This window comes from Vigna umbellata, chromosome 11 (genome assembly GCF_029865625.1).
Source record: "Vigna umbellata cultivar VRB3 chromosome 11, Vumbellata_1.0, whole genome shotgun sequence".
Classification (NCBI taxonomy): domain Eukaryota; kingdom Viridiplantae; phylum Streptophyta; class Magnoliopsida; order Fabales; family Fabaceae; genus Vigna; species Vigna umbellata.
This window is the reverse complement of record NC_142175.1, coordinates 25,294,309-25,320,759: the sequence shown is the minus strand read 5'-3', so window position 1 is coordinate 25,320,759 and position 26,451 is coordinate 25,294,309. Positions and strand designations below refer to the sequence as shown.

At 37.5% G+C, this 26,451-nt stretch overlaps 2 protein-coding genes and 1 pseudogene across 3 annotated transcripts; 2 read left to right on the top strand and 1 right to left on the bottom strand.

Annotated features, from left to right (window-relative positions):
- The first annotated feature begins 329 nt into the window (after positions 1–329).
- Positions 330–2,343, top strand: LOC148191333 (uncharacterized; annotated as a pseudogene). Its single transcript, XR_015782866.1, has 6 exons — positions 330–529; positions 631–810; positions 925–1,098; positions 1,315–1,466; positions 1,599–1,725; positions 2,324–2,343. The product of XR_015782866.1 is annotated as an uncharacterized LOC148191333 (transcript).
- A 602-nt stretch (positions 2,344–2,945) lies between these two features.
- On the bottom strand, positions 2,946–10,464 carry LOC148191332 (protein CLT2, chloroplastic-like). The gene is made up of 8 exons (XM_088102102.1): positions 10,080–10,464; positions 9,832–9,963; positions 8,913–8,950; positions 7,872–7,969; positions 6,550–6,585; positions 6,362–6,412; positions 4,224–4,335; positions 2,946–3,630 (listed from the first exon to the last, which is right to left on the bottom strand). The coding sequence occupies exons 1-8, from the start codon at positions 10,406–10,408 to the stop codon at positions 3,461–3,463; spliced, it is 966 nt and encodes a 321-aa protein (XP_087958228.1). The 5' UTR covers positions 10,409–10,464; the 3' UTR covers positions 2,946–3,460.
- Positions 10,465–16,400: 5,936 nt separating this feature from the next.
- LOC148191331 (protein CLT2, chloroplastic-like) lies at positions 16,401–17,540 on the top strand. Its single transcript, XM_088101479.1, has 3 exons — positions 16,401–16,508; positions 17,102–17,227; positions 17,350–17,540. Exons 1-3 carry the CDS (start codon positions 16,412–16,414, stop codon positions 17,505–17,507), a joined length of 381 nt encoding a protein of 126 aa, XP_087957605.1. The 5' UTR covers positions 16,401–16,411; the 3' UTR covers positions 17,508–17,540.
- Positions 17,541–26,451: the final 8,911 nt, after the last annotated feature.

Sequence of the window (26,451 nt, the reverse complement as noted above, 5' to 3'; positions counted from 1 at the left end):
ATAACATGGCAGCTAACAAAACTTTAGCTTGGAAGTCATATATAATTATTAACTGGGTGGCTTTTCATTGAAATACCTGTTCGGACAAGTTTTTCTACACATTTCTTAATGGAAAAATAGGAAATAAATAAATAAATTTAATTTCTCTTCAACTAAGATTAACTTATACACAAGTTACAAGTAAAAGAATTAGATACAATATATGGAAAAATTTATAAAATTTATAAAGTTTTGCAATTTGGGCCTTTTTGGGATTCTATAAGTTTTCTGTTATAGCTAAATATACCCTGATATCAATGAGTGATATGATTATTGTTATTATTGTGTCTCTCGATGTTTCTTATACCAGATGAAAGAAGGTCAGTATCCTACAGCAGATGGATTTAGCTACCTTGAGGCTAAGAATTTGCTGCTTTTGAATTATTGTCAATCCCTTGTTTATTATTTATTGCGGAAGGCTAAAGGGTTATCAATAGAAGATCACCCTGTTGTTCGAAGTGTTGTAGAGATAAGATTGTTTTTGGAAAAGGTATAGTTTTATCCTTCTGTGCATTGATCTTCAAGGGCTTCCATGTGTATATTTACATTGTATTATGTGTTAAACATTTGACTTCCTGGTTTCCATTGCAGATTCGGCCAATTGACTGAAAACAACAATTCCAAATCCAGAAACTAGTGCAGGCTGGTGAAAATGCAGCCAAAAGTGATATTCAAAGTACGGAGCCAGATGCGTCCAATAAGAGTGAGGATGCATCAAAGTATCGTCCCAATCCTGACATGCTACTTAGCAAAGTAGACTTAACCTTGCAGGTCAGTCAGTGTATATGTGATATTATAAATGGTGTAAAATTTGGTGTACGCAGGGTGGTAATATCTTGAAAAGGGTATTTTCCTGGTCTATCTAACTTTTATTATATGATGTAGGATGGACATGATACATATCAACCTGTAAAGTTTGCCCCTACTTCTATGGATCTAGAAAAACCTTCTAAGCATGAAAGAAATGCCTTGCGAAGAGAAAAAGAAATTCTGAAACAAGCTAAGCAGAGTGATTATATCAGGACATTGATGAATGATATGGAGGAAAGACCTGAAGAGGTAAAGTTATTTTTAGTGCTGAATCATTATGACTTATAGTATGCTTGGGTTTCAGTTAAACTCCTTTCAAAAGTATTTTCAGACTCAAATGTACAAAGAGAGCATCCTTCTCGAAAGTACTTTTAACTCCTAAGAATATTTTTTGAACTATTATCCGAACTTGCATTTAATGATTTTACGTAATGGTTTGTTTTGGCTGCTCACTACTCTACTCAGGTGAGGGATTTTGAGGGAGCTAGCAAAGAAATTGATAGATTTGTCTCCAAGATGGAGAAACGCGCTCAGCAAGAGGAGGAGATGTTCACTCGTGTTCCTCTTACGAAACAGGAGAGGAAGCGAGAAAAATACTTGAAGAAATCAAGAAATGGGTATGGGAAGTGTTTGGAATGTTTTCCTTTTGTTTCTCCATTCCTAACAAGTAAAAAGAATTAAATGTGTGATAGTATTTTTGTTTAAATACATTTTTTTCTCTCTTAGCTTTTGTGCTTTTTCTATTTCAGGTTGCAAGGTCTAACAGAAAGTTTCTATGATGAAATCAAAACATTACTCTTTGAAGATAGAACTGAAGAGCAAGTAATGGGATCTGGTAAAGGTAGCAGCAGAAAGAGCCGAGTACACAAGCGAAAGGTATAACATTTTATTCTTTGAAATTATTATGTGAAAATTGTAGACTAATTTTTTGAACTTCATATACGAAATTTTGTTTAAGTCGAATTATGTGGATGTGGTTTATGTATTGTTGGATCTGCATTGCATATGACCAACCAAATTATTTAATGATTGCTCTAATATCCACGGTGTGTAATAAAAAATTATTTAAATAAACTAATGTCTTATTCCTCTGGAGTAAGCGTGTAGAGTTGGTTATTTGTCGACTAGTTTTGTAATTTTCGAACCAATTTTTGGTCATGGAGAGTTATACTATATGTACAGTTGTTTACTGATAGTTCTGAGCTGTGTGCTGAACACAGTAATAAAAGTGATACTATGATACCCGCACAATACGAAATAAAGTTAAAAATGCCCCTTGAGGAAATTTGCTCACCACCAACACAAATTTTGTATGTATTCGAAAATTTGAGTTTTATCCATCAACAGATACACACTTTCCCTTCCCTTATGCTTGGCTTTTAATTTGAAAAAGGACTTTTTAGTGTATGCATTATCAACCGACGTGATTGCATTGTACTGTTACAGAGAACTAACAATTTTGGCTTCTTTGCAGAGGAAACACTGAAGGAGGAGATTTAGTGACACAGGAATCATGGTAATACTGATAGTTAAGATTATACATGAAATGACAACCTACCATGCAAGATAAATAACAAGACAATAAATTGGATAAGGTGATTATTATCCTATCATATTCTATCTGGACCTAGAGTATTGCATTGTATAACATGGCAGCTAACAAAACTTTAGCTTGGAAGTCATATATAATTATTAACTGGGTGCCTTTTCATTGAAATACCTGTTCGGACAAGTTTTTCTACACATTTCTTAATGGAAAAATAGGAAATAAATAAATAAATTTAATTTCTCTTCAACTAAGATTAACTTGTACACAAGTTACAAGTAAAAGAATTAGATACAATATATGGAAAAAGTTATAAAATTTATAACTTAGCTTACCACATAAGCTAATTTAATTTGTAAAAAAATCTAATTCCAATTTTCCTTTTTATATTTGTCTCCAAGAAGGAGCTTGTATTGAAATTTATATAAACATGCCTCAACTCTAAATATTGTGTTAAAAAGCGAATTTAAAAAAGATCACTTAAAAATGTTCGCACCTTGCATTTCTGTCAAATGCATTTTTCTGTTATGTATTAATGTACATGAAAATATACCAGAACAAGTGATGAGAGATATATGCATAATCTTAAGTTACAATAATCCAGTGGAAGAACGAGGAAGTCAGCCATCATAAAGCAACTAAGTGACACTCAAAAGTGGAAACCGAACAAATTTTCGACTCAAAAGAATAATCGCAAGGATAGTGAGTATGTATAATTCGAGCACGTTGGAGAAAATATATTTCACCGTGAACAGTAGTACCTGGAGGCTGCTGATATTCTTTTGGGCAGGTGCCCAGCCGATAGTTCATCCTCAGAACTGGGACGGTTTCAGTCCACTTCAGAGCTGTTCCTCACAGGTCGAGATGTGTTGTACAGTAAGAGACCACACAGAAGAATTCCACAGCCAAGCAAAAAAAATGGGCTCAAGCTTGTTCCCTCGGGAAGATATGGTAATGGTAGAGAAAGAATATAAACAGATATGGGCAGTGCAAAAATCATAAGCACACGTAAGCTAAAAAACTATTAAGAAAACCTGAGGTACAAAAGACCTTACGATTCATAGTTTAGAATGCAACAAAGAAGAGTGAGATGCAATGATAACGAGTACCTGACAACATTACTAGAAGAGAAGATACAACTGCAGAAGAAGTTTTTACTGCATTAAGGAGGGATATGTTGAATGCCAAATTGGTAATTATGTAAAGCAGTGGAAGTAGGGGAGCGCCATCACAACCTAAGCCAGAAATTGAAGAGGAATACACATTATATTAAAACTTAAACACAAAAGAAAGTTAAACCAAGGTTCAAAATCATCTAAAGGGTACAAGACAAAAACTATATATAAATTTATTGATTTCTTACAATTATGAGTTTTAATTGTTTTATATAAAAATGTTAGAAATAACGAAACTCCAAGTAATCTAGTTATAGACGGGGTTAAATCATTGCTTATATACTATTCGGCCTTTTACCTGAAGGACCAAAAGCATCTATAATCCTAGTACATAAAAGGTAAGGTATCGAATATGACATGAACCTTGTGATAGCCACAAGATCTACCCATCGAGATAAGAAAACCCAATGACATATAGACCCACTTCAAATTCCATACCATTAATTAAAACTTGCCCTTGTTATTTTATTTATTAATGCAATTTTGAAAATTCAAGGTCATAAACCCAGGAAAATAATCATACATACACATAGTAACTAATCTTGATAGTGTTTTAACAACAGAAGGTGTAATAAGAAACGCAGACAAGTACTAGAAAACCACGTGAGGATATATATGTATAATTGCATTGCTACCAATTTATTAGATCTTACCTGGTTTACCTAGAAAACAACCGGCACCGCTTTTAAAATATGAAGGAAGTTCAGCAAATGGTATGCCTTTCAATTTTGAAAGTAAAGGCAGAGACAGAAATACGAAAAGAGCCTACAACAAATATCACGTAAACCATAAATGTACCTTTCAATAATTAATCAATTAATAAACATAAACAAGAGACTATCTGGAACTTGCGCCAATAACCATTAGGAAAATTGCCTTGCCAATAAACAACTCAAGTAAGGACCTAATAAATAAGTATTTATTACGTAAACATTTAAGTGTAAGTTGTACTTACAATTGAAGAAGAAATAGGAATAATCAGTTTTCAGGAGCTATTCTAGAAGTTTGTTGTCATAAATTGAAAAACAGCTTATGAACCTATCATCTCATAAATTCTCCAAAACACCTATATGCTTATATTATAAGTTATACCCAAATAAGTTTCAAATTAGCTCTTCCACCCTAAAATGAAGGAGGGCTGCTTATGAAAACTTCAGAAGAAGAAAAACACACTGCCAAGTATCGAAAGCTGACAGAGTATCACATCTCCATTTTGATAAAAATTAGAGATGTGCACAAACTAATCCAAATGAATTCAGACAGAAAAAATTGAACTAAAATAGAAAACCAACTTTTCCATTGGATTGGATATAAAGTCTGTTTTTATTTATTTATTTTTTTCATTTTTATCGTCCCTGTCTGTTTTTTTTTTTCATTTTTATCGAAGTTAGAGGTGTGCATATAAACCAATCCAATACATACAGTAAAAAAGGAACTAAAAGAAAGAAAGCCAACTTTTCCTTCGGTTTAGATAGTCTCTATTTTGATTAAGGTTAGAGATGTTCATATACCAATCCAACTGAATACAGACAGTAAAATGAATTAAATAAAAAGAAAATGAGCTTTTTCATTTGGATTGGATCGGTATTCTGTTCCAATTTTAAAATTTCATCTTATCCAAACCAAAAAACTTAACTTGTGCATCTATATACGTTTATTTATTTAATTCTTAAATTACCGTATTTAGAAATTTTAATATTGATTTGACTAATGTTTTATAATCTGAATCTAAAGTTTATACATTATGACGAATGTGACGAACACTTTGAATTACTTTTACAAAATCTATTGGGTATTCTGCGGATTTATTTACGGCCTCCTAATAATACCAAAAGCTTGATCCGATGCAAACCACTTTAACTAAAACAAACAAACTTTGGATAGAATCAAATGACTTTTCTTCTGATTTAATACAATCCACATAAACCCTCAGTCAAAATGTATATGACTAATGCACAGAAAATAGATGAAAAGAAAAGGCAGGTCAAGCAGAGTCCAGAACTTTAAAATAAATGAATAAGAATACTTAGTCGTTCATGTCTATTTCATCGTGGACAGAAGCAAATGGCAGCAACTCATGCTTTAATGTAATTCATGGTGCATTGTTAGTATTGGGAACTGAAGAATGGAACTTTGGGATTATTGTATATATCTTTTGTAAGAAAGATATTCAATGTTTTTGGGATAGTGAATTCAAATCTCTAGAATTAGCAATATAACTCTTACCTATAAGAAATGTTTTTGGGATAGTGAATTCAAATCTCTAGAATTAGCAATATAACTCTTACCTATAAGACAAATATTAGCTAATGTTTCCTTCATGTTCTTTTACCATTATATGTTTTGTTTTGGATGAAGGAAAAAGAATATTTAACAAACATGGCCCTGAAAATTCCTGAGATTTATTATATAAAATATAACCAGATACTAACATTTTAGGGCAAGTTCACATGTACTACAACTAGTACACAAATAGCTTACAATACTCTAATATAATAAGATTCATAAGACTACAACAATCCAAGTATTCTAACAGTTAGTGTTTGCCGTTTGTTGGGGACAAAAAAGAGCAATACATTTTGAAATCATATAAAAAGATAGAAAGCAAGCAAATAATTTGAACTCATGTAAGTTGTTTCACAGTCATTATTCAATTACAAGAGGAAGCAAAGCAACTAATAAGAAATCAGTGATGAAGAAAGAAAAAGCTAACAAAATACTGGAAATAAACGCCATTTGCAGAATTTGAAAGGTACACTTAGTTCATTGCAATTTATGTTGCAAGATGTACCTGAAAGCCAGATCCAAACGAATTGACCACAAATATGTCCAGTGACTTGTGCTGCATGTGAACATGTAAGGGACACCAAATCATGCCCATGAATAAAATGTTAATGGAATATGTAGTCCCGTGACCTTATATCCTTATATACCACCTTCCCCAACCCCCACCGAAAAAAAAGGTAAAGGAAAGCATACCTTTAATCGAGTAGCTGAGTCAATGAAAATATACTCCTGACATACAAGAAAACATTGATTATAATGTTCCCCAAGAAGGATTAACTAAAAGTCAACAGCTGTTATTGATTAACCTTGATTACAGAAGCCAAAGCTTGAAAAGCACATGAAATTATCATCAATGCTGGCCAAAAGAACTGAATATCAGAGAGCATTTGACCAGCATTTGAGCCTGTTAGGACTTAGAGAGTATAGGAAAGGAGAAAAGGGAAACAGAACACTTAACTGTTAATCAGTTAAGTGAGGGGCCGGGAAAAGGCCTATATATTAGGACCTTTTATTGTTTCAGTTAGCGAGTTGTGTAGTTTGTATGTGTTGACCGGTCTTAGCACCAGGTGGAGGAGGTTAAGCTCCTAAGATACAGTGTATTCTTGATTCATTGTTGTGAATACCATTCATACTATTCCTTCTTTACAAGTTCTTGATTGTTGTGTTTGAGATAGAGAGAGAGCTTGTTAGGAATTCCTTCCCGAATCCCTACCAGAGCCACTGCAGTGATGGGAAACAAATTATTAGATGGGAGCCATTCCATTTGGAGTGAAAAAAGGAATTTCCTATCAACTAGCATGAGAATTTTACCCCAACAAGCACAACAAAAAATGTATGACAAACATCACAGCTTTTGAGCTTCTACAGACTATTACAAGCAGCTACTGACCTAGGCTGCTTAACGTTTTAATGAAAGCATGCTTAAAGTTTTACATGGAACAATATTACTCAGAAGGTTAGAACAAATGAAGCTTTGATATAAATATTTCAAATTTAAAGAAATTGTTTTGGTGGTTAATCAATTCAATGAGTGGTTAACCATTCCTAAAATGGAAATATTTTGCCAAGAAATTTGGTAACTTTCCCACAATTATGTACCCCTTCAGACCAAAAAAGGGATAATAAACTTACAATATTTTACACCAAAGGAGATAATGTACATAGTGAAATTCTTTCTGTTTATAACAATTATAAACTGATCACAAGTAACTAGTCTATTATTTAAAAAGTAAACTATTTCAGCTCAACAAAAAATGGGACACCAATCGGTCCTTTAGAGGCCCAAATTGATGTTACACATATATCTAAGGGAATACAATGACAGGTCCCTCATTTTTTTTTCAACTGATATTTTCAAGTCAATATCTTTTATCAAAGTTCATCACTGCACACTTTTGGGAATACTTGATTCACATGGGAATCTGACCTGATTAGTGACCTCGGCATGAGAAACTGAATATTGGAGAGTACAGATACGGAATATTGAATTTCTCTGTATTATAAAGTCAAATTACCTTGTAATAGCCACTATGACACCGGAGGCTACAAGTAAACACCCAATCAATTGATTGACTGTGTACTTTCTTTTCAAGAGAAGGCTGGAAAACATTACCTGCCAAACCAAAAATGTGAAGAATTCATAAACTGGATTTTGAGAAATCAATATTACACATAATGATGCATTAAAATAACGTATGTAATAATAAAGTCTCAGCCAATGCATAAGTCACAAATAGCCACCAGTGATGAATGGGAGAAGATACCACAGATTTTACAGCAATATTATCATTCTCTTCCTTCTTAGTTGGAATAAAAGGACAGGCCCAGAGCACAAACCACAAATGTAGCCATGCCATCAGAACATACTGAATAAGTTTAAAAATAATAAGCCTCCTACACTTTAGAAGTGACTGCTACGTGATACTATAAATATGGCAATGAAATGCTTTATGTGCGATGCCATCAGAGTGAGAGACAGGGCAGCTCAATCCATGAACAAGAATGGACTGTCCTTGAAAAAGTAAACTGGAAGATGCTGGTTGTATCAAAATATTTTTGAAAGACAAAAAATGAGAGTGATAGGTTTTAGAAAACCTTTGGTCAGTAGTGAGAAACAAAAGTCTTAGTTTCTATGATGCTACAAGTTAATAAAAGTCAACTCTATGATTTATTGTTATTACCAATAAATTTGCCCGTTTAAATCATTGATCAGTGCTATAAGGTCCCCTATTCTGAATATATTACAAAAAACCATCATGCTTCTCAGAAGCCATTGACTACACTGAATCAATGGTACATCATTTCAATCAAATTCTCAAATCTTAACTGTTGCTGTGTAGTATGACATCTGCGTCATGTAAAACAAAAGAAGATCTTCTCAAACAAGACCTTACCAAAAGTATGCCAAATGCAAATCAGAAAAAAAAAGTACACTCCACAGCTACATAAAATAAACGGCAGATGTATACTATTTTAAAGAAAGACAAACATGTATTTTTGTTTGTCACCCCCTCTCATCCTTCAATGAAAAGGGCTGCTCAAAATATTTCAGATACCTGATTCAATATGGGTATGACTGGTCCAGGAAGTAAGGCTGCAGAGGGTAATCAACATTCATTTCAGAAACATTGAAAACAAACACGAAGGGTATGTTGGGCAGAAAATTAAGAGCAGAGTTAAAATGGAAAAATGTTGATTTTAATTCATTGTAGCTTGGCAGAAGGTGGAAACTCATTTTCAAAGTACTCATCACAAAAAAATTGCAACCTCCGCTTTTGTTCTTTCCTCTAGAAACATTTCAAACGTCACAGTCACTTTTTTCATTTCACACTCCTCTATTACTGACTATTAACACTATAAAACCTAACATATTATTTATTTAGTCAAAAGCTCAGACAACTCCAATGGGATGTGCGACCATGGTACTCCCTCTGTTCCACAATGGCTGCACTTTAAGGTATTGCACATCTATTAAGAGCAACAATAGCTACATCACCTTTTTAAACAATTTTACTGAAATAGCTTCGCTCTATCCAATAAATATATTATTTTTAATAAGAAATAGAAACCAATTAATTTGAAGAAAAGAATTAATACTTCATTGAAATGTGAGAACATAAGTTAATTTATAACTTTTTTTTTAATGTGGCTAAAATTGCAGTCATTCTACACGCACACCCTCAACATTATAAAAAAAATGGGTCTTATAAATAGGAGTGCGGTGAGGATACTGAACACTCAATAGACACCATTAAAAGCTTTTAATCAATTAAAAAACCACTAGAAGGAGTTTAATTTCATTCACACTGTGACATTATAAAAATATTTACATTGCATCTACAGTCAAGTATAGAAAATTTGTTGAGCTTTATAGTAACTATTATAAGATCATCTCTGCTTGATTGAAAGTATAAAAATCTTAGTGGCATGGAAATAAAACACGGTTAAAGACTAAAACACAAGCAAAGTCAGTACCTCCAAACCAATCCCAAAGCTTCCAGAAGTCCAATGGCGACAAAACGCAATTTCGGAATTGCCATCATCTCATCGGTTACTATTCTAGCCCGGTACCGAATATACAAGATGGAGAAATATATAACAACATACCTACGTTACACAAAAACTACAACTGTTCAACGCACTAAGAAATCCCAAAAAGACAGATTCTCCTAGAGTTAAAACAGCAAACAAATGCATTTACAAGCAGCGACAAAGAGGTTTACCCAAAAGTTATGAACTGGGCGAGAAAAAAAGGGTATTCTTTCATGGGAACAAGGGCCAATTTGTAAAGCACGCGATTGGCTACCGCTGTTGTAACGGTGACAGTGGAGCTCAATAAGACGAGGTTGGTGCCACTTTCCGATGAACTTGCGTTTGAAGCACGAATTCTGAGTGCGGTTGGGTGGTGGTGGACATGGTTGCGGTTGAATCGAGCGTTGCCGGAAAAGTGCAACGGTAGCTTCGAAGACAGTGACATTGAAACGAGATGCTGCAGCTTCGGATTGCAGAGCGCGAAACTGCAACGGAACGACGACGTTGAATAGAATGCCATGCCAAACAGTGTTGTTCTTACTTTCAACCAACTTGAGTCATTTCTGCTAAGTAAAATAAATGCTCCTAGTATATATATTTTTTATAGTAATTATTGGATTATTGTTGGATGAAATTTGTGAAAATATTTATAAAACAACTTCACTCTATCCTTTTTATCTATGTAAATTTCACTGAAAAATAATAAAAAGTGAAGTTTTCTTCAAAATAGTGCTGTTAAAATTATTATTCGATAAAATACAATAGTATATTAAATTTTTAATAGTAAAACACAAGATCTTCAATTTTAAAGTGATAGCAATATCTTTATTTTTATGGTGTGTAAGATGATCACATTTGAGGAATTATATTATGAGATTTTAATTTACTTTTTTGTTTCTGAATCAAATGTATTACATCACTCTTAAAAACTTTATAAATTTTTATTCTAAATAAAGTTTTTCGTAATTATATTTTCTGTTGATTATTGGTATTTGAAAAAAATCATTTTTTTATTACTGGATCTTAAGGTTTTATTTAGATGCAGAGTTTTAAATTTTATGCATATCAATATCATATTTAAATAAGATGGTTTTATAAAGTTTAAGTTTTAAATTTAAGAACCAGATTGTAAGGACCGCACGTTTTTAAAAGAAAGTGGTGGGGGCAGGACAGTCACTCATTGCTTGCATTATAGAAGCACAATCATGTTTGGAAGCACCAGCCGCCCCAATGAAAGAAGTGGGTTTCTTTCTTTATTTGGCAGTGGAGAGCAGCACTTAGAGAATCCCTTTCTTTCATTCTGCACCGTTGAGAGAGCACAACAAGGGAAGCAAGACTTGGCTTTAAAAATACTGAGAGGAGAAAATGGGGTTTTGCTGCAAAAATCTGTGAGAGGTGAAGTTGAGAGCTCTGGAATTGCAAGGAGGCCTTGGTACTGCAAGTCTTGGGAGAGATAGATTCAAGATTCACAAAGGAAGTCTTCAAGAGATAAGGGGAGTTAGATCTTTTTCTCTGGATTGTATGAACTATGCGTGTACTGAAATCCATAATATATTGATGAACAAATTTTATATTTAGAGTGACTTCATGACTTGGGTTAAGTTTCAAAGTAACAATATGATTCATGGACGTAATTCCATGATCCTCAAGGAGAGGATACATGGTGGTGGACGTAATTCCATGATCCTCAAGGAGAGGATACATGGTGGTGATTTGGGGGTGTATAGAATGATTGCATGGTAGCTCAGTCTTGGGGGTTTTCCTGACGCTCCAATGGTCTTTCATTCTCAAGTAGAGAGGATTGATCCATGTGGTGAGGAGTAGCAGGAGGTCCTAATCTTGGAGGCTTCCAGGATGCTCTAAGGCGTGGAACGGACTAACCTCGTGAGGGTGGTAGGGTGGAACCCATTGGCAATGGCTTTGCAAAGCAATAGAGGCCACCACGAGTGCATAACCCGCCATAGCTCGGTAATCATTCTAGTCCGGACGAGTCGGTCTATAAAGCAACGGGTCGGGGTATAAAGTAACAAGTCTTGTGATGTCAGTTTACCATGTTTTGATGACTTTTGCACGTCGTGTGAGATTGTATAACATGTTTTTTATATCTAGCTCACCCTTGCTTGTTTGTATTGCTTGTGTATGTTTCTTTGGCGATGATCATCCACTTGGATGGGAGCAGATGGCGAAGAGGATACTTTGAGAGCAGCTCTTGATGGAGACGGCAGTGTTGCAGCTTAGATTTGCTAGTTTTATTCCATGATTTCATGTTATTTGGAAGAACTTTTGAGTATTTAAAGTTTTAAATTTTCCGTATTTTCTAGGGAGAAATTCTAATACTCTAGTTGTCAATTTCGCACTATTCTAATACTCTAGTTGACTCCTTAATTACTCTTGACTTCTTTCCTATATTATGCATGATGACGTCTTTATTATATATGCATGACGTATATAATTGGGATGCCACACATCTTACAAAATCAATAATGCACCAAATAAAAATAATAGTTGCATTTTCATTTCATTGGGCACTTACTCAACACGATGCGATGTGTCTTAATATATATTTTTTTCTTTTTAGCCTTATTATATGTTTTATGTTTATGTAAAATCTAAATCCTTTGTTCTGTCAAATAAAAGTAGTTGTGTCAAAACTATTTTTAAGAAAACTTATCAAAACAATTGGTTTGCTAACATACATAAGCTCTTTTTTTCCAGTCAGTTGATACATTTTAGCAGAGTGTACTGAATTTTAGTAGACAATATATTATGGTATCTAAGTTTTAAGGTCAATGATATTTGAATAATTTTCATCAATTATTTTGTTATTAAAGTGAAAAACAAATTAACGAAAAACAAATAGCGGTGTCACGAGTTGTGTTTGGATGTGAGAAATGACGGAGATGAGAAATAAACAAATTGGATTAGTGAGAAATGTGAGTGTTTCTAATTTTTTCGATTGGAACTACTAGAGATGATGGAGAAAATGTTAGAGTGAGAGAGGTGAAAGAGAAAGGGTTGAGAGAAATGAAGATTGAGAAGAATAAAAGATAAAATAGAGGTGAATAAAGGTTTGGAAGTTTCTTGTCTTTTTAGTTTTAAAAATGAAAATTATTCAAATGTCCTTAACCTTAAAACTTAAAATCCATAATATATGAGGTTATTTTTGTCTACTAAAATTCCGTACACTATGCCAAAATGTATCAACTGAAAAAAACTACAACCTCATATATATATATATATATATATATATATATATATATATATATATATATATATATATATATATATATATATATATATATATATGGGGTTTGCTAACGCGCGTACGCCTGTTTTTCAGTTGGTACATTTTAGCAATGTGTACCGGGTTTTAGTAGACAAAAATATCCTTATATACCATGAATTTTAAGTTCTAAGGTTAAGGGTATTTTAATAATTTTCATTCTCAAAACTAAAAAAAAAAAAAAAAAAGAAACCCCCAAACCCTTACTCACCTCTCTCATTCCTCTAAACCCTTCCTCTTTCATCTTTCTCACTCCAATCTTTTCTCTGTCATCCCTACTGTAGCCCCAATTGAAAAAATCAGAAACACCCTACTGTAGCCCCAATTGAAAGTTAAACAATCTTACAAAAAAATGATTTTATAATGAGTTTTGATCTTATAATTTTTGTCTTATCTAATTTTATCCAATTTTCACAAGCATAAAGGAATTGGTAATTGACCTGGAAAAAAATCAGAAATACTTGTTGTTAAACAATTTCTTACAAAAAATGACTTTATAATGAGTTTTTATTTTATAATTTTTGTCTTATCTAATTTTATCTAATTTTCACAAGCATAATGACATCCGAAAGAATTGGTAATTGGCCTGGAGGGTTTTTTTAGAGATGATGATTCAACATATGCAGATGATGAAATTAGAGAAATTAGTGAAGATGGTGAAATTGAAGAGATCTTGAATGAACCTTTGCCTCAAGGTGAATATGTCAATGACTCAACTCTTTAGAAAGACAAATTGTTTAAAGGCAAGTGTTTCTGATTTTTTCAATTGGGGCTACAGTAGGGATGACAGAGAAAAGGTTGGAGTGAGAGAGATGAAAGAGAAAGGATTGAGAGGAATGAGAGAGGTGAGTAAGGGTTTGGGGGGTTTCTTTTTTTTTTTTTAAGTTTTGAGAATGAAAATTATTAAAATACCCTTAACCTTAAAACTTAGAATCCATGATATATAAGGGTATTTTTGTCTACTAAAACCCGGTACACATTGCTAAAATGTACCAACTGAAAAACAGGCGTACGCGCGTTAGCAAACCCCTATATATATATATATATATTTGTTATGACCCGACTATAACAAAAAAAAAAATTATTATTAAAATAAAATTCATTTTTTAACTGCCCTAGATACATCCTCGTTCAATTTACTCTTAATTTATTCGATGTTTGGAATTTGAAAATAAATTCTATAAGTTGTTGGGTTTTGCTTTAAATCATTTGGACGGATGTATTTCGTTTTCTTAAATATATTTATTTAATAAGTACATTAGTAATATTTTATCACATAATATACAATGTTAAATATTTTTTTAAGTTAAATTTTATATTTTTTTTATTTTTATAATTTAACAATAAATAATGTTAATATCTTTTATGTTAAAATTGGAAATGACTTGGTGTTAATCTATATATTTAGAGTTTTTATTATTTTTATTTTATTTAGACAAAAGACTCAACAAAATTTCTAATAGAATAAGAGGAGTAGAATAGAAAAAAAAAGTCTTTGATTTAAAAAAAAATACTCTTTATATATCTTTTAAAATAATAACATTCTTTTTGTGTAATAAGCCAATTGGAAACCTTATTGATCCGTTGTTTACCGGGTAAACGATTAGCCTTTTGACAACGTGTTTTCACATTGACATTTTCTTACTAATCGATAGATGTTGGAAAAACTTTTTTACTCCCGACCAGATCTTCCTCTATTTATATAAAAAAATAGGAGTGTTCACAATTAAACATGATAAAAAAATATCGGATGATAGACGATCTTTATTTAGTAAATCGATGCAAAACTATACCTTGGGAATCCTATTGTCCCAAGTCACCAAGGTCGGCCACAACTTGGACGAACATGTTTGCAATCGGATAGTATAAGTCCTCAAACAAAACACGAATTTATTCGCTTGGTCCCCAACCAACATGCCAAGCATTGACCTTGACCTTTCGTTTATGTGCCACCACCCGTCCATCCTTTCATAGGCCAAACTTGTGACCCAAAGGAAGGGAAAGTTCAATAAAGAACATTGAACTGCAACCAAGAAGGAGGTAACAACACTCCTCGAAAAGAGGTTAGTTACACCACATGGCTCGCTAAAGAAGGTGAACGACAAATGCCGTATGTGTGTTGATTACACTGATCTCGACAAACCATCCTAAATGACACATATTCACTACCCAATATTGACCAAATGGCGTATATTCATTTTCTTTTTATTTAATTCATTTTACTGTCTGTATTCAGTTGGATTGGTATATGAACATCTCTAACCTTAATCAAAATAGAGACTATCTAAACCGAAGGAAAGGTTGGCTTTCTTTCTTTTAGTTCCTTTTTTACTGTATGTATTGGATTGGTTTATATGCACACCTCTAACTTCGATAAAAATGAAAAAAAAAACAGACAGGGACGATAAAAATGAAAAAAAAAAATCAATAAATAAATAAAAACAGACTTTATATCCAATCCAATGGAAAAGTTGGTTTTCTATTTTAGTTCAATTTTTTATGTCTGAATTCATTTGGATTAGTTTGTGCACATCTCTAATTTTTTATCAAAATGGAGATGTGATACTCTGTCAGCTTTCGATACTTGGCAGTGTGTTTTTCTTCTTCTGAAGTTTTCATAAGCAGCCCTCTTTCATTTTAGGGTGGAAGAGCTAATTTGAAACTTATTTGGGTATAACCACTATATAACACCGGTTAAAATTAGTTATAGGCACCGGTTCTACAACCGGTGTATAATCAGACGGGGTAAAAAAATATAGGTTTTATGCCTCGGTCATGGACCGAGACAAAAGTAATAAGATTATGCCCCGGATTTTAAATAACCGAGGTCGTAACACTTTTTTTTTTTTAAATTTAGGTAATTCAGTTCAGTTCAAGCAGATGGTGAAACTTATTTGGGTATAACTTATAATATAAGCATATAGGTGTTTTGGAGAATTTATGAGATGATAGGTTCATAAGCTGTTTTTCAATTTATGACAACAAACTTCTAGAATAGCTCCTGAAAACTGATTATTCCTATTTCTTCTTCAATTGTAAGTACAACTTACACCTAAATGTTTACGTAATAAATACTTATTTATTAGGTCCTTACTTGAGTTGTTTATTGGCAAGGCAATTTTCCTAATGGTTATTGGCGCAAGTTCCAGATAGTCTCTTGTTTATGTTTATTAATTGATTAATTATTGAAAGGTACATTTATGGTTTACGTGATATTTGTTGTAGGCTCTTTTCGTATTTATGTCTCTGCCTTTACTTTCAAAATTGAAAGGCATACCATTTGCTGAACTTCCTTCATATTTTAAAAGCGGTGCCGGTTGTTTTCTAGGTAAACCAGGTAAGATCTAATAAATTGGTAGCAATGCAATTATACATATATATCCTCACGTGGTTTTCTAGTACTTGTCTGCGTTTCTTATTACACCTTCTGTTGTTAAAACACTATCAAGATTAGTTACTATGTGTATGTATGATTACTTTCCTGGGTTTATGACCTTGAATTTTCAAAATTGCATTAATAAATAAAATAACAAGGGCAAGTTTTAATTAATGGTATGGAATTTGAAGTGGGTCTATATGTCATTGGGTTTTCTTATCTCGATGGGTAGATCTTGTGGCTATCACAAGGTTCATGTCATATTCGATACCTTACCTTTTATGTACTAGGATTATAGATGCTTTTGGTCCTTCAGGTAAAAGGCCGAATAGTATATAAGCAATGATTTAACCCCGTCTATAACTAGATTACTTGGAGTTTAGTTATTTCTAACATTTTTATATAAAACAATTAAAACTCATAATTGTAAGAAATCAATAAATTTATATATAGTTTTTGTCTTGTACCCTTTAGATGATTTTGAACCTTGGTTTAACTTTCTTTTGTGTTTAAGTTTTAATATAATGTGTATTGCTCTTCAATTTCTGGCTTAGGTTGTGATGGCGCTCCCCTACTTCCACTGCTTTACATAATTACCAATTTGGCATTCAACATATCCCTCCTTAATGCAGTAAAAACTTTTTCTGCAGTTGTATCTTCTCTTCTAGTAATGTTGTCAGGTACTCGTTATCATTGCATCTCACTCTTCTTTGTTGCATTCTAAACTATGAATCGTAAGGTCTTTTGTACCTCAGGTTTTCTTAATAGTTTTTTAGCTTACGTGTGCTTATGATTTTTGCAGTGCCCATATCTGTTTATATTCTTTCTCTACCATTACCATATCTTCCCGAGGGAACAAGCTTGAGCCCATTTTTTTTGCTTGGCTGTGGAATTCTTCTGTGTGGTCTCTTACTGTACAACACATCTCGACCTGTGAGGAACAGCTCTGAAGTGGACTGAAACCGTCCCAGTTCTGAGGATGAACTATCGGCTGGGCACTGTTACGTGCCTGATCACGTAAGCTCTCCACTCACGACTGACAAGAGAATTAACTGAATAAAATCCTTTATTACTGCAAAGTTTAGGAAACACAAAACACAACCAATGACTGGGAGCAGGTTCTCCTTCAGTCACACGAGAGCATAACCTCTCTTACAATACTCAATAATCAAAAACATATCCTGAGCTCTAGGTGCCCCCTTAATTAATACTAATTACTCCTCCCAGAAAAGGTAAGGAATAATCGCAATTGCCTATTTATTATAATTAAACATAATTGCCTATTTATTATAATTATCTGGAAAGAATCATTCTGTCCTTATTTACTCTATTTATTACTGTATTTATTACAGTAATACTCTGCTGAACGTCCCCTGAATTCCCGCCTATCCTCCCGCTTGCCAGCTAGACGTAGTTGGACGTTCGTCGTCGTCTCCCCTTTGCTCAGGACGTTCGTCCATGCTCTGTTCGTTCATGACGCTCGTCCTTTCTCTTCGATGCTCGTCCTCGCTCTGCTCATCCCGGGCGCTCGTCCTCACTCCCCGTTGCCCCGCTCGCTCGGCCTCCCCTCGCTGAGTGCGTTCGTCCTCGCCCCTCGTTACCTCCTGCTCAGGACGCTCTTCCGCTCCCGTCCGGTTCCCTTCTTGCGATGGACGCTCGTCCTCTTGTGATGGACGCTCGTCCTCTCCTCTATCCCTTCTATATCTTCTTCTCTCGTACACTCGCCAGGCCGTAACATTACCCACCCCTTGAAGATCAACCTTGCCCTCAAGGTTGAAGTCAGGATATTGATCTTGTATGGTGAGGGCATCTTCCCATGTCGCCCCGTCAATACCTCCCTCTTGCCATTCGACCAAGACTTCCAGCCGCTCGTCCTCTCCCTGTTGCACCTGTCTTTTATCCAAAACTCTGACCGGCTGTGGAGACGGTCCCTCCATCTCTAAGTCTATTGGTAACTCTTGCTCGACCCTGTGGTCCCCCACTGCCTTCTTTAACTGTGACACATGGAACACTGGGTGTATCCGGGCGGACTCGGGTAATTGCAGTTTAAATGCGACGGCCCCCACCTGCTGAATGACCAGGAAAGGTCCAAAATAACGTGCGGCCAGTTTAGAGTGTACTGGGGATGGCATCGTAGTTTGTCGGTGAGGTCTAATCTTCAGGTAGACCCAATCCCCCACGCCTACTTGGGATGGCCTCCTTGCCTTGTCGGCCTGCCTCACCATTAACTCTTGAGCCCTGGCTAGATGAAACTTAAGCTGGAGGAGTGCTTCATCTCTTGTTTGTAACTCCTGATTGACAGCTTCCACTAAGGTTTCCCCTGGAACGAACCTGTGCAGTGATGGAGGCGGCCTCCCATAGACGGTTTCAAAAGGGGTGCACTTGGCTGACTCTTGGTAGCTGGTGTTGTACCAGTATTCCGCCCATGGTAATACGATACTCCAGCCCTTGGGCTGTTCGGAACAAAAACACCTCAAATACCCCTCCAAGACCCTGTTGACAACCTCCGTCTGCCCATCCGATTCAGGATGATAGGCGGTGCTCATCTTTAGTTGAGTGCCTTGTAATTTGAACAACTCCTTCCAAAAATTACTTAAAAACAGTGGGTCCCGGTCACTCACTATAGATAGCGGCACCCCATGCAATCGGACGATCTCCTTCACAAAGACTTCGGCTATGGTGCGTGCAGAATAAGGGTGTTTTAAGGGTATGAAATGTCCGTATTTGCTGAGACGGTCCACCACCACTAACACAGCATCATATCCTCTAGACTTGGGTAATTTGACAATAAAATCCATGCTTATCTCCTCCCAAATTGCGTTGGGAATGGGTAACGGTTGCAGCAACCCTTGCGGGGACGAGGTCAAATATTTATGTTGTTGACAGACCAGACATCTGGCAACGAACTCGGTCACGGCTTTCTTCATGCCCACCCAGTAAAGAGACTGCGCCACCTTGCGGTACGTTCGGTAGACCCCTGAGTGGCCTCCTGTGTGCGTGGTATGGAATTCGGCTATCAACTTGGGCACCCAGGCCGAACGGGCTGATAGCACGAGCCTCCCTTTATAGTGCAAGCGCTCGTTCTCCAGCGTGTACGAGGGGTGGGAATTGGGGTCTTTCTTCAAGTCGTCAATCACTTTCCTTAACTCCTCATCCGCCTCGACTTCTTCCAAGATTTCCCTGAAATCTTGCCAGTATGGTCGAGCAATCACCGTCAATTCCTTCTCTTCCAGTAGCTCATCCTCATCCTTGCGTGATAGGGCGTCCGCCACCTTGTTGGTTACCCCTGATTTGTACACAATCTCAAAGTCGTATCCCAGGAGCTTGGCCAGCCAATTCTGCTGATTCTGAGTGGTGATGCGTTGCTCCAAAAGGTACTTCAAACTCCTCTGATCCGTGTGAACTACAAACCGTTGCCCCAGCAGGTACGGCCTCCAGTGCTGTATGGCTAAAACCAGCGCCATTAATTCCTTCTCATATATTGACTTCCCTAATGAGCCCTCAGATAGCGCTTTGCTAAAGAAAGCTATGGGCTGCTTCCCTTGCATGAGTACCGCTCCAATTCCCCTTCCGGATGCGTCACACTCAATGTGAAACGGCTGGTCAAAATCAGGCAGAATTAATACAGGCGCAGTCGTAATTGCCTTCTTCAACCTTGACATGGCCTCCTCTGCTTGTGTCGTCCATGCAAACTGCCCCTTCTTAAGAAGGTCGGTTAAAGGTCTGGCAATCTTTCCATAATCCTTCACGAACCTCCTGTAATATCCCGTCAGACCCAGGAAGCCCCTCAAAGCCTTCACCGTCTTCGGTTTCTCCCACTCCAGCACGGCTCGCACCTTGTCTTCGTCCATCTCTACTCCCTTCTCGGATATCCGGTGGCCCAGATAACCTATTTGAGTTCTGCCGAACTCACATTTCTTCCTGTTGGCTACCCATCCATTTGCCACGAGCTCCCTCAGCACCACCCCCACATGCTCCAAGTGCTCCTCCCAAGTTCGGCTATATACCAGTATATCATCAAAGAATACCAGTACGAATTTCCGCAGATAAGGCTGCAACAGTTTGTTCATGGCACTTTGAAAAGTGGCTGGTGCGTTGGTTAGGCCGAACGGCATCACCATGAATTCGTAGTGACCCTGGTGTGTCCTGAAAGCCGTTTTCTCTATGTCTCCTGCTCCCATTCGTATCTGGTGATAGCCCGACTTCAAATCCACCTTTGAAAAGTATTTGGCCCCTCTCAGTTCGTCCAACAACTCCTCTATCAAAGGAATAGGGAATTTATCTGGTACAGTAGCTCGGTTTAAGGCCCTGTAGTCCACACAAAATCTCCAGCTGCCATCCTTCTTCTTTACCAGAATTACAGGGCTCGAATATGGACTGTTGCTCGCCCTTATGACGCCTGCCTTCAACATTTCCCCCACCTGTTTCTCAATTTCCCCCTTCATTACATGGGGATATCTGTACGGCCTTACATTCACAGGGTCCGTACCTTCTTTTAAGGGAATTTGATGAACCATTCCCCTATCTGGCGGTAGTCCGTTTGGTTCATTAAATACGTCCGCGTACCGTTCCAAGATTCGCATAATGTCGAACGTCTGCCTCCCTGTCAACTCCGGACCGAACGTTTCTTTTATCTGAGCGCACGGTCTTCGCTCCTCCTCCTTTTCTGTCTCCCCAAGCTCCCACAACAGCCACCAGACCTCCACTTCCTTCATCTTCCGCAACGCTGCCGGGTCCACCAATCTCCGAGTTAGAGTTGGGTCTCCTTTAATTGTCATTTTGCGCCCTGCCTGAACGTACGCCATAGTTAGCTGCCCCCAATTTAAGGTTACCTCGCCCAGCTTTGCCAACCATTCTACCCCCAGTATCACATCCACTCCGCCCAACTCGAACAGGTGAAATCGTTCATTGATCACAACCTCTCCCATGTGGATCGTGACTGCCTCACAGCACCCCCTTGTCTCTTTTCTCTACCCATCCCCCAAACTCACCCTGTAGGGTGGTGTATCTACTACGGGTAATGCCAGATCTTCTACCAATTCCCTGCTTATGAAATTGTGGCTGGCGCCACTGTCAATCAGAATCAGAACCTGCTTCGCCCCTATCTGCCCCTGCAGCTTCATCGTTCTGGGCTGGGTGAGCCCTCCTGCCGAGAACGCGGATAGCTCCATTTGTTCGAGTTCAACCTCCATCTCGTCTTCCCCTCCTGGTTCCTCGTCTTCTGCCAATATCAACATCCGGAGTCCCCTTTCTGGACATCGATGCCCCGGACCGAACGGTCCTCCACACCTGAAACACCTCCCTTCCTCCCTACGTTTGACGTACTCAGCGTACGGTAGATCACGTACGTTCCTGCTTTGAGCGTTAGGGAACGTGCGTTCGCCTTCTCTCCTTGGGCCTCCTTCCTTCTCAGCAGTCCCCGTTCGGTTCTGAGTGTGGCGGCTAGGCTCCACCCTTGCCACTGAACCGCTCGGTTTTCCCCACGTTTGTCCTTTGCTGATGATTCCCCCGCTTGCTCTTGCTCCAGCTTGGAACGCCTCCACGTCCCTGGCTAGTCTCATGACGTCCATGAACTCCTTCGGGTCAAGCAACCTGAGTTGGTTACGAATCCCCTCCTGTAGTCCTGCCATGAAATACCCCATCAACTGTGCCTCGGGTATTTTTTCTGCTTGGCCCACCAACACCTCGAATTCTTGTATATAATCTCCCACGGACCCTGTTTGTTTACAGGATGCCAGCCTCTCGAAGACCGTTCCTCGATTCCTGCCTCCAAACCGAACCACCAACGCCTCTTTTAATCCTGCCCACGTTTGGTTCCTGGCTTTCTCCCTCCAAAAACGGAACCAGTGCCCCGCTATCCCGTCCATGCTGATGTAGGCCAGGCGCAACTTTTCGTCCTCTGGTACCCCTTGCAATTCGAAAAATTTATCTGCCCTATAAAGCCAGTTCATAGGCTCGTTGCCTTCGAATGCGGGTAACTCGACCCTCTTCCTCCAGTACGGCTGCCCTTCTCGGTGTCCACCCTCTAAGCCGCCGCCATCCCTCTCATCCTCGTCATTCCTTCTTCCATTGACCGATCCTTGACTACCATCAAAGTGTCCATCATCCCGTCGACCCCGCTCCCCTATCACCCTCACTAGTTCCTGGACTGCCGATTCCAGTCCGCCCATGGAGATTTCTAGGGTCTCCATTCTTCCTTCCACAGCATTCAGCCTTCCTTCCATGACGCTTTCCTCCTTCAATAGGATCCGGCAGGTCGGACCAATTGTTACGTGCCTGATCACGTAATCTCTCCACTCACGACTGACAAGAGAATTAACTGAATAAAATCCTTTATTACTGCAAAGTTTAGGAAACACAAAACACAACCAATGACTGGGAGCAGGTTCTCCTTCAGTCACACGAGAGCATAACCTCTCTTACAATACTCAATAATCAAAAACATATCCTGAGCTCTAGGTGCCCCCTTAATTAATACTAATTACTCCTCCCAGAAAAGGTAAGGAATAATCGCAATTGCCTATTTATTATAATTAAACATAATTGCCTATTTATTATAATTATCTGGAAAGAATCATTCTGTCCTTATTTACTCTATTTATTACTGTATTTATTACAGTAATACTCTGCTGAACGTCCCCTGAATTCCCGCCTATCCTCCCGCTTGCCAGCTAGATGTAGCTGGACGTTCGTCGTCGTCTCCCCTTTGCTCAGGACGTTCGTCCATGCTCTGTTCGTTCATGACGCTCGTCCTTTCTCTTCGATGCTCGTCCTCGCTCTGCTCATCCCGGGCGCTCGTCCTCACTCCCCGTTGCCCCGCTCGCTCGGCCTCCCCTCGCTGAGTGCGTTCGTCCTCGCCCCTCGTTACCTCCTGCTCAGGACGTTCTTCCGCTCCCGTCCGGTTCCCTTCTTGCGATGGACGCTCGTCCTCTTGTGATGGACGCTCGTCCTCTCCTCTATCCCTTCTATATCTTCTTCTCTCGTACACTCGCCAGGCCGTAACATCTATCGGCTGGGCACCCTGCCCAAAAGAATATCAGCAGCCTCCAGGTACTACTGTTCACGGTGAAATATATTTTCTCCAACGTGCTCGAATTATACATACTCACTATCCTTGCGATTATTCTTTTGAGCCGAAAATTTGTTCGGTTTCCACTTTTGAGTGTCACTTAGTTGCTTTATGATGGCTGACTTCCTCGTTCTTCCACTGGATTATTGTAACTTAAGATTATGCATATATCTCTCATCACTTGTTCTGGTATATTTTCATGTACATTAATACATAACAGAAAAATGCATTTGACAGAAATGCAAGGTGCGAACATTTTTAAGTGATCTTTTTTAAATTCGCTTTTTAACACAATATTTAGAGTTGAGGCATGTTTATATAAATTTCAATACAAGCTCCTTCTTGGAGACTGTAACATCCCAAAATACAGTAATCACCATAAATCAGAATTAATTACAATTAACAGTAATCACAAACAGTCTTTGCATTAAATCAGATTCACAAAAGCCTAAACGGCATCAGTACAGGGAACGCTTATAAACGCATACAAAGGAAACCCAAAACGGACGTTCGTATATGCACAAAACAACGTACGCAAAATAGGGGAATACATGATTAAGACGAACGGCCTTACAAAATACTTGGCCGAACGTTCTTTAAGCACTAACATTTACAATTCCTATTCTAACGAGCGCCTCTAAGGCTCGGCCTTCACTTCAACCTCTACCAGATTGGCTTCATCCAAATTTTCTTCTTCCAGCACTTGCTCAAGGGATGCACCACCATCTGCTCACATCCACAACGGATGATCATTGCATTTGGACAAGACGGATATACATGAACAGTAGACAACACAATGGAAATGCAAGGGTAAGCTTATAATATTTAAGTTATACAATCAACACATACATTTACATTTCAAAACACACATACAGCATGTGATTCATCAAATAATAATCATAGAAAAATGTAATATAAGACAGACCGTCCGGACTGTATGAACCATGTAGTTACAAGCGTCCTTGCACCCGAGTGGTGTAGTAACTGATCAAATCTCCCAGCTGCCACTCGAGGTTAACCCTATCTGCCCGAAGTACTCAATGGACTAGGGTCTCCTGCCATTCCCACGCATGAATACCCCCTTCTACTTGAAGAGGCGTATCACGGAATATCAGGATGGACCGCGAGGCTTAACTTATCCAGATTCATACTTTACCATTCAATATTTCATATTCAGCACATCTGAGACGTTCCTCCTTGGAACGCTCGTTAAAATCCACTTCCAATTATTCATTCAAAATATCATTCACCCATAATAACCAGTTCTCTTTATTCACATTTTCATTCAGTGTTCCATTCTCATAACATTAACAACATGCATCCTTTAATCAATTAAAACGAAAGTATTCCAGTTTGTTTGACCACACGTTTCTGAACAAAAGAAACAAACTCTTTTCCATTTACGGACGTTAAGAAAACTTAACATATTTAAATGAAATTGAATTTAGAAGATCAGTATAATACTTAGAAAATTTGGAGTACAAGAACTTTTAGGTTGAATAAAGAGGATAAATACCTTACAAAATGACTTGGATAAATAATCAGAGTAATTGTAAATCAGAAAACAACACTTACTGTCAATGACCGAACGTTCCATAAATAACCGTGGACGAACGCCAGATACGTTCGCTCAGAATTCAATAATAAGGACGAGCGTTCAGTTATAAAACCGAACCCTACTTGGACGAACGCTGGGTCAATGACCGAGCACAAATCAGAACGAACACTTCGGTATAAGACCGAGCGCCAATTGGGACGAACGTTCAATATAAGGCCGAACGCTCTGTAGAACGAACGTTCGACACAAGGTCGAACGACATTAAGGACGAACGCTCGACTTAAGGCCGAACGTCATTGAGGACGAACGCTCGACTTAAGGCCGAACGTCACGTATTTATAAAGTTTCAAATATTTATCTATACTGAGCTGAACCGAACGCTCATTCACTAATAATGGGGACGCTCGTTCTCGAGCAGAATTCTTTCCAAATGAAAGAATTCCAATCTAAGTTATTTAATGAAAACCGAACGGTCTAAGACCGTACAGTGACGAGCGTCATTTAGCAAAGGGGATGATTTAAAATTTCAGATTTCACAAACTTAACAGAATTTTCCAGATTTCCATCTTATAAACCTTATAACTTTCATTCCAGATTTAATTCACCTTCAACTTCACCATCATACAGATTTCAACATTTTAATAATTCCAACTATACAATAATCATATTCCATTCATACATAATCAAATCAATCATGCATTTAAATCAAAATCAACAACATATAATACATACGCGCAGTGTTCGTTCACAACAGATCATTCCAACCAGAATTCATATCAGTAAATTTCCATAGCAGCTCAAACTTCAGAGGTATCATACATGCAAATCAGAATATAGAACATACAGTATAAATTAAACATATAAGCTTCCCTTACCCGGATTGGATTTCAAGCTTGTCCTAGATAGAAAATGGCTTTGTCCAACTACGCTTTTCTTACGTTCTTGACTCTTCCAAAATAAAATCTAACCACGGAATGCAGATCACTTAGAATACATGTTTGCATGCAACCAAAATCCTATTTTTTCCAGAATCCTAAGGATGAGCTACGGAATGAAACTTACCAGTTTCAGTTCTTGAAGCTGTTCGGTCCAGTGAATAGCTCTCAATGCAGTGGACGTTTCTACGGTGCTGGAAATGGAATCGGAGGAGAAACGTGAGAATTACAGTAGAGAGAAGTTTAGGGTTTCTAGAGAGAAGTTGAAGAAAATGAAAGGTTGGTTTTCTGAGGAAGAAGATGACTGATGCAGGTGAGCGGAAAGGTTTTCGAAAATTACTT